This window comes from Sceloporus undulatus, chromosome 6 (assembly GCF_019175285.1).
Source record: "Sceloporus undulatus isolate JIND9_A2432 ecotype Alabama chromosome 6, SceUnd_v1.1, whole genome shotgun sequence".
Taxonomy (NCBI): Eukaryota; Metazoa; Chordata; class Lepidosauria; order Squamata; family Phrynosomatidae; genus Sceloporus; species Sceloporus undulatus.
The window spans coordinates 118,671,836-118,685,536 of record NC_056527.1 but is presented as its reverse complement, the minus strand read 5'-3'; the positions used below and the strand labels follow the sequence as shown (position 1 = coordinate 118,685,536).

Genomic DNA, 13,701 nt, shown 5'->3' with positions numbered 1-13,701 from the left:
AGGAAGGAAGGAAGGAAGGAAGGAAGGAAGGAAGGAAGGAAGGAAGGAAGGAAGGAAGGCCAAAGAGGGAGCAAGGATTTGGGGGGCAGAAATCTAGGAACCTGGACTTCTGAGAGAGTTCTTGGAGAAAGTGGGACTAGAGTTTCCAAAATTCTTCAGAACCAGAGTTTGTGAAAAGTGGCTTTAATGGGGTTAAAGCTCCCAAAATCCCCCAGAAACAGAGTTTTTCAAAAATTGGATTTATTGGATTTATAACTATCAGAATCCCCCAGAACCAGATTTTGGGAAAAGTGGTGTTATTGGGATTACAATTCCCATTTGGGAAAAGGACCATTATTGAAATCACAGCTCCCAATATTCCCCAACTCGCTGGGGGATTCAGGGAGTTGTAATCCTCATAAAGCTGCTTTCTTCTAACTCTCTTTCTGGGGGATTCTGGCAGCAGTAATCCCAATAAACAGACTTTTTCCATGATCTGGTTCTGGGAGATTCTGGGAGTTGTAATCTTCATAAAGCTGTTTTTCCCAAGATCTCATTCTGGGGGAGCCTGGGAGTGGTAATCCCCATAAATCCAATCTCTAGCATGGCCAAATGGTGAGGCATGCTGGGAGTTGTAATGCAGCCGCATCCAGAGGTCCTGCAGGATTGCTCCCACCTTGAAGGGAGCAATGTTATCACTAGAACCCATGACCCCTCAACCTAGTTTGCATCAGGGTTGGGAGTGCAACAGGATGATGGAGGTTAGAGTAGGATTGGGAGATAGTCCTGTTCTTGTCTTTTGGTGCACCAAAGTGAGGTTGGTTTACTGTGGGCTGATGGAAACGAGGGGCTGGGGAAAAGATACCACTGACATCCAAATGTCTCTCCTTCCACCCCAAAACCAGGAGGTTATCCAGGACTTCCAGGCCTCTGTGCTGCAAGTGTCAGACTCTCCCTACGACGAACAGTGAGTCCCTTGGTTTGGTTTGGGATATTTGGGGCTGGGGTACAGTTTGCGCAAATAGGGGCTGGCATTTGGGGGTACTCCAGTAACAGCATGTAAAGGTGCATTGTATGCGCACATGCATGTGCAAGAGAGAAAGAGAGAGAAAATGTAAGATGGACCGTGCAAGCTGAGACCTCTTCTCCAAAAAGTTTTTAGATGATGATGATGATGATGATGATGATGATGATAATAATAATAATAGTAATGCCCTTTCCATGCAGCCTATAAAGAAGAAAAAAAGCCCTATATATTTTGTCCACAGAAGGATTAATACAAGATTAATACAAAGAAGAGAGATTGACTCAAAAGGGAGAAGAGTGATCCAAAAGCCACCTGGGAGAAGGGCAGCTACACACTTAAATTAAATTATATTAAATAATAACAGAATGCAATATATATATATATATGGAATTATGTATTTTTAAAAATTTGTATGTATGAAGTTTAGTTTCAATTTAAAAATATTTTTAAAAAGATATGAAATAATTTTATGCAAAAAAGACAGTAAAATCTGGAGAAAACAAGGGGAACTCAGTGAGTTGGGGGCCAATTTTTTGGTCCCTGGGACCTTTACCACAAATTGTCATTGTTTGCGAATTTGGGTGCCAAGTTTGTATAGGAAGAGTGACCCGAAGGACGGCATGTGACGATGAGATGACAATTTGGGGAGGTCAGAAAGGTGGGCTTCTTGACCGCAGGGAGACGGAAATAGATCTGCATCAGTTTCTCCACTGAAGTCAGTGGGAGGGAAGGACAGGAAAGCCATCCATTTGCAAAAAGGACAACCAGGAGACCTGTGAAATCCTGAGATCTATTGCATTTGTTTGCGGTGTAAAGGTTTGCACACAGGGAATCTGCTCTGTTGATGACAGAGTCCAAAAATATTTGCTCCTATTTTGGAGTCCAAAAAAAAGTCATTCTCCCACACTTTGGCAAAGTTTATGCAGAGTAACACAGCTCTGGAAGTACGTCTGTGAGGTTGCAATAAATTCTTGCCGCTGTTACCAGTGCAAATCTACCAAGTCTTTGCAAGGTCTTCTATCCCAAGCCATGTTCCATTGCAGCAAAGCTAAAGTTGGTTTGTGGGGGGAAAACCAAACCAAAATATTCCCCAAACATTTGAGTCTATGCTGGGTTGGGCCGAAGGATGAGACACCTGGGCTACTAAACCCCCTTCTTTTTTCTGCCCCCACACCAGGGTAGCTGCCCAGATGCCCACCGTCCACTACGAAATGCCCAATGGCTACAACACGGACTACGGGGCGGAGCGGCTCCGGATCCCCGAAGGTCTCTTTGACCCCTCCAACGTGAAGGTGAACGGGGTTGTGGATAGGGAGGGTAGAGAAGGGGAAAGTGGGTGCACTTTGATGCATCGTGCAGAAAATGGCCTTTTCTCCTTGTGGCAACAGAGAGAATGACAAGATTCTGTCTCTTCCTCTCCTCTCCTCCTTGGAATCATTCCCACTTAAATGAATCGCTTTACAATCCAAATCCATGCATCGTATCAGCAGCGGAGCGTGGTTCACACTACATTTGCCCCAATTGCATTTTCTTGCTGCAAAATAAAATAAAATAACCCACTCAATCGACTCAAAATGCACCCGCTCCAGATGGCCAAGGGGCGAATTTAAATTGATTCCGATCCGTATCTGGTTCGCACTTGCGCAGGATCAGTTTATCAAAGAAGATGTGGGGGAAAATCAGTCAAAAAGACACGGGTTAAATGGGTCTAGTGCATGGTCCCCCTCTCTGAATCACTTTGGCGATTCGGTTCACGTGGGAACCAGGGTTCAAACTGATTTGTGATCTGGTTTAAAAGGTAGTGGGAATCAGGCCCAAGTCTCTGATTCCAAGTCCAGAATCACAAGAGGTTTCACCCAAAGATTTGTCAAGAAGGTCCAAGGTCCAAGTTATCAGAAGGACAGGTCAATAAGGCAGTCCAAAGGTCAAAGGTTCCGGAAAGTCAAGGCAGGTCAGCAGTCCAAGGAGCAAGGTTTCAGTCCAAAGAGCAAATGGGAGCCAGAGACGGAGTACGTTCCCCAAGGAAGTCAGATCATCACTGGCCCCAAGGCAGGCATCCTGCAGCCGCTTATATGACCCAGGCTCCACAACTTCAGGCTCAGGTCCCAGGGGAGGCTCTGGCTCATCCTCTGAGTCCTCCAAGTCCTCCTGCAGGCAGGGCATGATACTGTCCCTGCCAAATTGGGACCGTCGCAGGGTATGTCCTTATGAAAACTGGGTTATTTTGTCATGCACACCCAGCAATTCTGTTGCTTTCTAGGGCCTGTCCGGGAACACCATGCTGGGGGTCGGCCACGTGGTCACGACGAGCATCGGCATGTGCGACATCGATATCCGTCCGGTGAGTTGGGGGACACAAAAATATTTTTGACCTAAAGTACAGTTGTCCCTCCTAACACGCGGGACCTCCGCTCCAGAACCCCCCCCCCCCCGCAAGTTAGGAGACATGCACATAATCAAGCTTCTGCACGTGAGTATAGGGCGCGCAGCGTGGGAGCACACCCCATTCACCTCAATAGTGGGTCACCCTCCGCGGATCAAGTCTGCCAATTTCAAGTCTGCAGACTTGGAAGGGATACTGTATATCTTCATTGTTGCTGTTGTGTCTCTTCAAGTCATTTCTGACTTATGGAGACCCCAAGGCAATGGTTCTTGACCTTCCTAATGCCGCAACCCTTTCATACAGTTCCTCATGTTGTGGTGACTCCCAACCCAAAATTGTGGAGTCTTGGTTCCTAAGACCATCGGAAACATGTGTTTTCTGATTGTCTTAGGTCAGCTCTGCAAAAGGGTCATTTGACCTCCAAAGGGGTCATGCAACCCACAGGCTGAGAACCGCTGCCCTAAGGTGAACCTATTAAGGGGTTTTCTTGGCAGGATTGGTTCACAGGGGATTTGCTGTTGCCTTCTCTTGAGGCTGAGAGAGTGTGACTCGCCCAGGGTCACCCAGAGGGTTTCATGGCCAAGTGGGTGATCAAACCAGAGCCATAGTCTGACACTCAAACCACTAGGCCGCACTTGCTCTGCGCAGGAAGGGTGAAAAGAACATAAGTGGCACTTCTCCTCTGACTTCTCTTCTCTTCCTTTCTCTTCTTTGTAGGGTCTGTATGGCAGCGTCATTGTCACTGGAGGAAACACTCTGCTACAAGGCTTTACGGACCGGCTGAACCGGGAACTCTCTCAGAAAACGCCGCCAGTGAGTTTGCGCCTGTGGGTGCGGATGTGAATGAGAGAGAAGGAAAAAGAAAGGGAACGAGAGATCTGGGAGAGAAAAGGAGGACAGATAATATGGCCATGGGGTGCCATGCAAGCAAAACTCTCCCTTGAAGTTGCTAATACAGTCCTCCCTCCATATTTGCATCTTTTCTATTTGTGGCTTTGATTATTCACGGCTTTGATTAATATGTTCTCTCTAGGAATCTCTAGGTCCTCCAGTGCAACTCTGTGGTCAATTTTAACTAAAAGTTGTACCGAAAGACCTAGAGATTCCTAGAGAGGACACTCTACTAGGCCTTTGTAGCTCCTCCAGCGCAGTTCTATGGTCAGTGTCTGTTGGACGTTGGCCACAGAGTTGCCCTGGAGGACCGTCCTAGAGATTCCTTGAGAGGACACTCTGCTAGGCCTTTGTAGCTCCTCCAGCACAGTTCTGTGGCCAGTGTCTGTCGGACGTTGACCACAGAATTGCCCTGGAGAACCTAGAGATTCCTAGAGAGAATACTCTCCTAGGCCTTTGTAGCTCCTCCAATGCAGTTCTATGGCCAGTGTCTGTCGGACGTTGACCACAGAGTTGCCCTGGAGGACCTACAGATTCCTAGAGAGAATACTCTCCTAGGCCTTTGTAGCTCCTCCAATGCAGTTCTATGGTCAGTGTCTATCGGACGTTGGCCACAGAATTGCCCTGGAGGACCTAGAGATTCCTGGAGAGGACACTCTACGAGGCCTTTGTAGCTCCTCCAATGCAGTTCTGTGGTCAGCGTCTGTCGGACGTTGGCCACAGAGTTGCCCTGGAGAACCTAGAGATTCCTAAAGAGAACAATCTACTAGGCCTTTGTAGCTCCTCCAATGCAGTTCTATGGTCAGTGTCTGTCGGACGTTGACCACAGAGTTGCCCTGGAGGACCGTCCTAGAGATTCCTTGAGAGGACACTCTGCTAGGCCTTTGTAGCTCCTCCAGCACAGTTCTGTGGCCAGTGTCTGTCGGACGTTGACCACAGAATTGCCCTGGAGAACCTAGAGATTCCTGGAGAGGACACTCTACTAGGCCTTTGTAGCTCCTCCAGCGCAGTTCTATGTCCAGTGTCTGTCGGACGTTTGACCACAGAATTGCCCTGGAGAACCTAGAGATTTCCTGGAGAGGAAACTCTATAGGCCTTTGTAGCTCCTCCAGCGCAGTTCTATGGCCAGTGTCTGTCGGACGTTGACCACAGATTGCCCTGGAGGACCCTAGAGATTCCTGGGAGGACACTCTACTAGGCCTTTGTAGCTCCTCCAGCAGTTCTATGGCCAGTGTCTGTCGGAGTTGACCACGAATGCCCTGGAGACCTAGAGATTCCTGGAGAGGAACTCTACAGGCCTTTAGCTCTCCAGCGCAGTTTATGGCCCGGTCTGTCGGACGTTGACCACAGAATTGCCCTGGAGAACCTAGAGATTCCTGGAGAGGACACTCTACTAGGCCTTTGTAGCTCCTCCAGTGCAGTTCTATGGCAGTGTTGTCGGACGTTGACCACAGAGTTTGCCCTGGAGGACCGTCCTGAGAGATTCCTGAGGGGACTCCTCTGCTAGGCCTTTGTAGCTCCTCAGCACAGTTCGTGGCCAGTGTCTGTCGGACGTTGACCACAGAATGCCTGGAGGAACCTAGATTCCTGTGAGAGGACACTCTTACTAGGCCTTGTAGCTCCTCCAGTCAGTTCTATGGCCAGTGTCTGTCGGACGTTGACCACAGAGTTGCCCTGGAGGACCGTCCTAGAGATTCCTGAGAGGGACACTCTGCTAGGCCTTTGTAGCTCCTCCAGACACCGTTCTGTGGCCAGTGTCTGTCGGACGTTGACCACAGATTGCCCTGGAGAACCTAGAGATTCCTGGAGAGGACACTCTACTCGGCCTTTGTAGCTCCTCCAGTTTCTATGGCCAGTGTCTGTCGGACGTTGACCACAGAGTTGCCCTGGAGGACCGTCCTAGAGATTCCTTGAGAGGACACTCTGCTAGGCCTTTGTAGCTCCTCCAGCACAGTTCTGTGGCCAGTGTCTGTCGGACGTTGACCACAGAATTGCCCTGGAGAACCTAGAGATTCCTGGAGAGGGCACTCTACTAGGCCTTTGTAGCTCCTCCAGGACAGTTCTATGGCCAGTGTCTGTCGGACGTTGACCACAGAGTTGCCCTGGAGGACTTATAGATTCTTAAGAGAGATGTCCTCTCAGGTAAAAACATGGTGTTTTTCTTATTTGCGTTTTTTCCTTCTTCACGGGGGGCTTGTGCCCCTAACCCTGGCCAATATGGAGGGACAAGTGTACTGCATAGAGCCATGTATATGTCTAGAATTTTTAGTCAAAACCCTTTGCCCAAAACCCTGGCTTCTCGCCCTCTCCGTGGCACGCTGTAAGTAACTTTTATCTCAAAAGGAAAGAGTGTAAACTGTCCCAGAAGCACTGACCCTCCTCTACTCTCACATTCATCCAGCTTTTTAGTTTTGGCACAAACAGTTATGCCTCCTGGAATTTTGTAAGTTCTTTTGCTTCATCCTTTACATGACCCTAAGGAGTTTATCACAGTGGGGCTGGTTTTGACATTAAAAGAGAGATTAAAGTGCATTCAAAGCATTCTGCATATAAAGCGAAAACAGGGAGTCATCGCGCAAATTATTATCGCACTCAGTTGCCAAATAAAGTGATATTGGGAATGCATTGTCACTGAAATCCCAAAAGTAAAAAGATGTGCATTAAAGCTTCTTTGTGACCGCTTTAACGGCGGGTTTTGTGCGACGTCATGTGAAATGGTTTCATGTATTACGCGGTTTTTCCGGGATATTCACGGGATAAACTCCCGATTAAAATCCATAGTTTTTGCCCCAAAACTTGCCCCCAACTTATTCATGAGGTCGACTTATAGTCAAGTATATAAGGTATATAAAATGCTTGAATCAGCTTTTCAGGTCACACAGGTTTCGTCTTCAAAGTAGGTGATTCAAATGCAGAAAAAAGAAGGAAAGATGCCACACTGGCTGTTACCTTGTGCAATTTTATTTGTGGCATGACGGCCCAATCGATGCCAGGTTTAATTTAGGGGCCAAATGAACCCCTCTTTCTCTTCCCCCTGTTTCTCCAGAGCATGCGCCTGAAGCTCATTGCCAGCAACAGCACCATGGAAAGGAGGTTCAGTCCCTGGATCGGCGGCTCCATCTTGGCATCTCTAGTGAGTCTGTCACAAGGGGCTACAAGGATTGCTGGGGGGCAACACCAGAGGTTTCGGGACCCAAGGGGTCCTCTGGGCAGCAAGGGCAGGTGGGATACCTTTGGGGAAGGGGCAAGAGCAACCCAAGGGAAGGAGAGTAAAAATCTGGGTGCAAACAGAGCTCCAATGCCAAAGTCTGTAGACTTAGAGCAAGAATTTGAAGGCTGCATCTGCACTGCAGCAATGATCCAGTTTGACACCACTCAATGGAAGTGGTAAAGGGGTGCAGTGCCGATGCGTTCCTCGGGGGTTTTTTAGGCGACGTGGGGTGATGGAGTAGCAACGATGTTGGGTGTTTCTCCTCTTCTCGTCTTCCTCAGGGCACCTTCCAGCAGATGTGGATCTCCAAGCAAGAATACGAGGAAGGAGGCAAGCAATGTGTGGAGAGGAAGTGCCCCTGATGCGAAAAACACGTGCTCCTTGCTATCCCCTTTCTGGAAAAACAGACACTCCATGGACCCCCCGTGTCACCCTGGCTTTGCTTTCCGTCCCAAGAGCTCTGCTTGACCCACATCCAACTTGGCACCTGTTTTGGCCTTTCCTCCAGAGGAGCACTCCCATTTCCCAATAGCAGGTTGCAAGACTCGAACTCGCAACACGGCTAAGGAGAGATGGCCTTTGCGTGGGAGAGGATCCTTATTTCACCGTCCCCACAGGAAGGAAGGAAGGAAGGATAGACGGACGGACAGTTGGTTTGTGGGTTTTGGGTTGCTTCGCTCTTCCCTCTGCCCCTTCCCCAATCTCCCCACAACCTCCAACTCTCATTTTATACGTAACTTAAGTGGTTCTATTTATTCACCAAATTGCTTAATGGATTCAAGATAATTTTTTTTTACTGTTTACATTTTTTTGTGTTGACAAAATAATAAATGTGTGGGTTTTTCTTAAAAAATGAAATAAAAAGTACACTTATGGTGGCATTTAAAAAAATTACCTATAAACCAATCATAAATAATAATAATTTGTTTTATTTATATACCGCTATTCCAAAGATCATTGCGGTGAACAGCAAGGAAGCTAATTAGCAAGTAAGCTAATTTGCCCCCAACAGTCTGGGTACTCATTTTAGCTCCCTCCTCGGAAGGATGCAAGCCTGAGTCGAGCTTGCATGGTCGTTTGCTCTGTTTCAGAGGAGTTTATGGGGCTGGTTTTGACATTGAAGTGAGATTTAAGCACATTTAAAGCATACTGCAAACAAAGCGGAAATGGTGAGTAATTGTGCAAATGATTATCACACGCAAATGGCACAAATAAAGTGATGTCGGAAATGCATCGTCACTGAAACCCCAAAAGTAAAAAGATGTGCATTAATGGTTCTTTATGACCGCTTTAACAGTGGGTTTTGTGCGACGTCGTGTGAAATCGTTACACGTGATTACGCGACTTTTCTGGGAAGTAAGCTTAAGACTAAGTGAGAGGAGGAGAGAGAAACTGGGACGTTTTAAAAGCAGCTGCACCATTGGGATGGCAGAGGGTTATTCGGGAGTCCCTTCCCAAATCAGGTCCGTCTTCCTTCTCTCTCCCATCTGGTGCCCCCCATTTTGTAAAGGAGATGTGAGGGACCCCTTCCCAAATGGCTGCCCTTCTGCTCTGCCCTCCTGGCTTCATCCATCATCCCTTGGGGTCTCAGGGCTGGATGGGCAGAAGGTCAAGTGATGGGGGGAGCAGAGATTTGGGGGTACACTTTAAAGCTCCATCATCCCACCTTAATTTTGGAGGGTGGTGAGTTTGCCCTCTTTGGTGGGCTTCTATTCCTGGTCACTGGGCTCACTTGACGGCTGTTGGGGTCTGCTGGCAATAGTGCCCTTGACGCACTGCTCCACGGCCCTTTTGAGCTGAATGGAAGAAAGCGGGAGAAGGTCAGAGGCATATGTGGCACCTTGGGAAAGTCCACAGACCGCAACCCAAATCTCATGAAACCCCAAAGGCCCCCCTCCCAGCAAGAGCGTGGGACAGACACATTAAAACAGCATGGTTACCCATAACAAAAACCCCTTTTCTGCAGGTCACAAAATCATACCCCCAGCCCTCCATATCCACAGATTCAAGTATCCATAGATTGAAAATAATCCAAAAACTATAAAATTCCAACAAGCGAACCTTGATTTTGCCATTTCATATAAAGGACACCATTTTACTAGGCCATTGTGTTTAATGGGACTTTGGATTTTACATAGCATTGAGCCATGGCAGTGGCTCAATGTGTCAAACTGGATTATGGTATGGATTACAGTATCTTTTAAAATACAGTAAAACGGCATCAAACTGGATTATCCCTGCAGTGCAGATGCAACTAACGATGCTCCAGCCTATTTCTTTCAAAACAGGTCCAGCACTTTGCGGTTTTTTTAGGCAGTTTGGACCAAACTCCAGAAGAGATTCATAAGTGGCTGTGGCTCTTGCCTCCCAAGTTCATACTAAAGCCCACAGTGGATCCGCTGCATTCCCCTGGATCCCTGGGAATCCCCAGGAAACTCACCTCCTTGAGGCTGACAACACCAACCAGGCGCCCCACATCAGTCACATACGCTGTACGGAGGCTCAGGAGGTTGAAGAGGTCATAGCACTGCAAGAAAAGGGCAAAAGAGACAGAAAAAGGGGGTCACTGGGGCAGAAGGAAGGGCCCACATGAGTGCATGCGAATGGGGTCCTTCAAGAGGGTGCATGCTTGCACAGTCCGGCTCTGTTTCGGGAAGGAACCCAGCACATGCTTTGCAAAAACAGGAACATGGCACACAGCAAGACTCTGCACTCCTTCAAGTGGTTTCTGACTTATGGTGGCCCTCCCAACCTTTGGTCCTTTTGGACTTCGGCTCCCAGAAGCCCCAGCCACCTTGGCCAAGAGTAAGAATTCTGGGAGATGAAGTTAGAAATACTCAGAGGACCAAAGTTTGAGAATCGCTGCTCCAGACGGGTGGTTCCCAACCTTTGGTCCTCCAGGTGTTTTGGACTTTGACTCCCAAAAGCCCCCAAAAGTTAAGAATTCTGGGAGCTTAGGTCCCGTGATTGATTGATGTTAATGTTTTTAGGTTTTTATGTTTTAACATTCTTGTTTTTATTCTTTTAATTGTGGTTTTTAATGGTGCAGTAACTAATGCTGCAATATTGTAATTGTAATTTTAACTTTGCTGTGATCCTGCTTCGATCCATCGGGAGAGGCGGGAAGATAGAAATAAAAATTATTATTATTACAGTATTATTATTATTATTAAAACATTCAGAGGACCAAAGTTTGAGAATCGCTGCTCTAGACCGACAGTTCCCAACCTTTAGTCTTCCAGGTTTTAGGACTCCAATGCCCATAAGCCCCAGCCATCTTAGCCAACAATCAGGAATTCTGGGAGCTGAAGTTCAGAGCACCAAGAGGACCAAAGGTTGGAAACCATTGGACTCTAGTGCGCTATTTTGAAAGGAGGGTGTGCCAGGTGCGAATCCTTGACCCGAGACTCACCTGGTAGAGGGTCTCCTTGGGCAGGAGTCGGTAAGGTGCTGGATCAGTGGGCACAGCCTCCAAGGGGAGGGTCTCCTGGAGCTGTTGGCATTCCCATTCCTCCACCTGGGGAAAGAGACCCCAACCAGACTCCCATTATGCTTTGCTCCGAAGCAAAGGGGGCATTGTGGGAGATGCACTTTTCTCCACTGGACACCAGTCCTACTCTCCAACAGGGAAGGGACCCCAACAAACCTGGGGCTCAAAGAACATATTGAACCAGAGTCCACCCTAAACAGAGACAAAAGCGGTGACCTTTTGTGTCAGTGCATCCGCTCCGGCGTTGAGTCTAAACTTTAGAAGAGCTACCCAAGGGGGTGAATCTATTTGGAATGTGTGTGATAGTGTTCAGTCTAAAACCCCAAATGGGTTCACATACCCCTGGCACAGAAGCCACCGGTAAGAGCCCCATCAGCACTTGGGAAAGTATCTGGCTCTGGACTAGAAAGTCCAGAACCCCGTAACCAGGCTGGCCAGTGGATTCTGGGAACTGTAGTCCAAAAATAATAAATAACTTATCTAAGCCCTGATTGCAAGGAAAAAGTAAGACTGTGTTTCTATCTCCGAACTACTATGCTCAACACACTGGACTTCTCAGCCCATAGAATGGTAAATCTGGAAGGGAAACCCAAAGAACATATAGTCTAAGCCAAAAACCTGCCATTAAAGAGAGAAGGGAAAACAGAGGCCACGAATTCAAAACCTCCCCTGCTTGCCATCCCCGCAGCAATTCTGGGACCCCCAAATTCTAGTCCCCCATTAAACTCACCCCTTTGTAGATTCTCCCTCCCAGCACCCCAAAATCTCAATAACATACCATGTTGTAGTATCGCCAGTGGTCCTTCTTGGGGGGCAGGCGGCTGTCCGCACTCCCTGGGATGGACTTTGAAGTCTGAAATCAGAAAAAGGCAACCAGTGAGCCCAGTTAAAAAGTCCACAGGACTAGCTAGGATTTTAGGAAGGGGGGGGTCCAAACTAAGTGCCACCATTATAATGGGGCTTGAGTGCGGCGGCGCAGCAGCACACACCATTCATTTTTCTAATGGAAGGGGGGGGTCCGGACCCCCAGATCCCCCCCCCGGCTACATCCCTGTCCACAGGGTAGGGGTTCGAGACGAGGGTCTCTTCCACTCCGAGTTGTGATGGGCTTGCAAGTCCCATCTTTTGTTGCTGTTGCTGTTGTGTGCCTTCAAGTCATTTCCAACTTAGGGCAACTCTAAGGCAAACCTACCATGGGGTTGCCTTGGCAAGTTTCTTCCGAGGGGGTTTGCCATGGCCATCTTCTGGGGCTGAGAGAGTGGGACTCACCCAATGAATTTCCACAGCCGAGCCAGGATTCAAACCCAGGTCCCCCAGTGTCCTGTGCTGCAGCCACATTGCAGAAGTAATGTCGTTTGACACTGCTTTAACTGCCATTTGCTCCACCTTATGAAATATTGGGATTTATAGTTTGCTGTGGCACCAGAGCTCTCTGGCAAAGATGGCTAAATAATAGCTCAGGGAACTACAAATCCCAGAATTCCAAAGCACTGAGCCGTGGCAATTAAAGCTGAGCCAAACTGCATTAATTCTGCAGTGCAGATGCATCCAAAAAAGTCCAACACTGCAACCACTCCACCATGTTGGCTCTTCCACGCTCCACAATTTGATCCCACTTTAACTGGCATGGGCTGCCTCCTATGGAATCCTGGGATTTATAGTTTGTGAGGTGTTTAGCCTTCTCTAGTGCTACACCCAATGATGCACCTCAGGAACCTGCAGTTCAACCAGGATCAGAAGTGCCAGAATGGAGGGCTATGGAAGAGATGCAGCTGACCCAGACTGACCACCGCTGACCTTGTCTTGTTCCTCGCCTTCCACCAAAGGACCCCCAGAAACGCTGGAAGCGGGGGGCTCCTCCTCTCGGGGTGCCACTGCAAAAAGAAGGAATAAGAAGAAGAGATGCCATGGGTTCAAAGGACCAGGAAGCCTGACGTTTTGTAAACAGGGCATTCCCTTCTATTTAATGATCTGCTCCAGAATCTTTCCTGGTATAGATGTCAGACTAACTGGAGGATCATTGTTGGGATCCTCTTTTTCCGCTTTTTGAAGATGGAACGTTTGCCCTCCTCCAGTCGGCTGGGACTTCTCCTGTTCTCCAGGACTTCTGAAAGATTATTGCCAAGGGCTCCGATATTACATTTGCCAGCTCTTTTGGATGGACCCTTTTACAGTAGGCCATTGGTATCTGCTGGGGTTTGGTTCCAGGACCCCTGTGGATCCCAACATCTGTGGATGCTGCAATCCCATTATAAGCATTTTGAATATGTGTATTATTCTGTAGAATGTATGCCATAGGCAGGTTTATTTTTTAAAATCTATTTTACTGATTTTATGTACAGCACTGTGCAAATCTACAGCACTATATAAATAAAGCATAATAAATTAATTAATGCAATGGGATGTTGTTGTTGTTGTTGTTGTTGTTATTATTATTATTATTACAGTGGGTCCTTGGTATCTGCTGGGGTTTGGTTCCAGGACCCCCATGGATACCAAAATTAATGGATGCTCAAGTCCCATTATGTGCAATGGGGTATTATTGTTGTTGTTGTTGTTGTTGTTATTGCAGCGGGGTCCTTGGTCTCCACTGGGCTTTAGTTCCAGGACCCTTTGTGGCAACCAAAATCTGTGGATGCTCAAATCCAATCCATACCAATGGCACATTGAAAAGGTGCCCCTTAGATCAAAGGGCAAAAAATCAAGGCTTGCTTTTTGGA

General features: G+C 47.7%; 2 protein-coding genes across 7 annotated transcripts in view; one reads left to right on the top strand and one right to left on the bottom strand.

The window, feature by feature from the left end:
• Positions 1 to 7,970, top strand: part of LOC121935374 (actin-like protein 6B) — an 11,077-nt gene extending 3,107 nt beyond the window's left edge. For both annotated transcript variants that reach the window (XM_042476819.1, XM_042476818.1), the window contains 6 exons: positions 885 to 946; positions 2,184 to 2,298; positions 3,267 to 3,347; positions 4,107 to 4,202; positions 7,327 to 7,413; positions 7,773 to 7,970. In XM_042476819.1, coding sequence (XP_042332753.1) covers positions 885 to 946; positions 2,184 to 2,298; positions 3,267 to 3,347; positions 4,107 to 4,202; positions 7,327 to 7,413; positions 7,773 to 7,853 — 522 coding nt within the window. In that variant the 3' untranslated portion in view covers positions 7,854 to 7,970. The remainder of the gene's footprint in view (positions 1 to 884; positions 947 to 2,183; positions 2,299 to 3,266; positions 3,348 to 4,106; positions 4,203 to 7,326; positions 7,414 to 7,772) is intronic.
• Positions 7,971 to 8,486: 516 nt separating this feature from the next.
• The window catches only part of LOC121933281 (chloride channel protein ClC-Ka-like), a 46,895-nt gene continuing 41,680 nt past the window's right edge, over positions 8,487 to 13,701 (bottom strand). For 3 of the 5 annotated variants that reach the window (XM_042472767.1, XM_042472769.1, XM_042472771.1), the window contains 4 exons: positions 12,779 to 12,855; positions 11,760 to 11,834; positions 10,904 to 11,008; positions 9,631 to 10,018 (listed from right to left, as the gene is read on the bottom strand). In XM_042472767.1, the coding sequence (XP_042328701.1) occupies positions 9,833 to 10,018; positions 10,904 to 11,008; positions 11,760 to 11,834; positions 12,779 to 12,855 (443 nt within the window). In that variant the 3' untranslated portion in view covers positions 9,631 to 9,832. Of the gene's footprint in view, positions 9,288 to 9,627; positions 10,019 to 10,903; positions 11,009 to 11,759; positions 11,835 to 12,778; positions 12,856 to 13,701 lie in introns of those variants that run through there. The other 2 variants (XM_042472768.1, XM_042472770.1) reach the window with 2 other exon arrangements.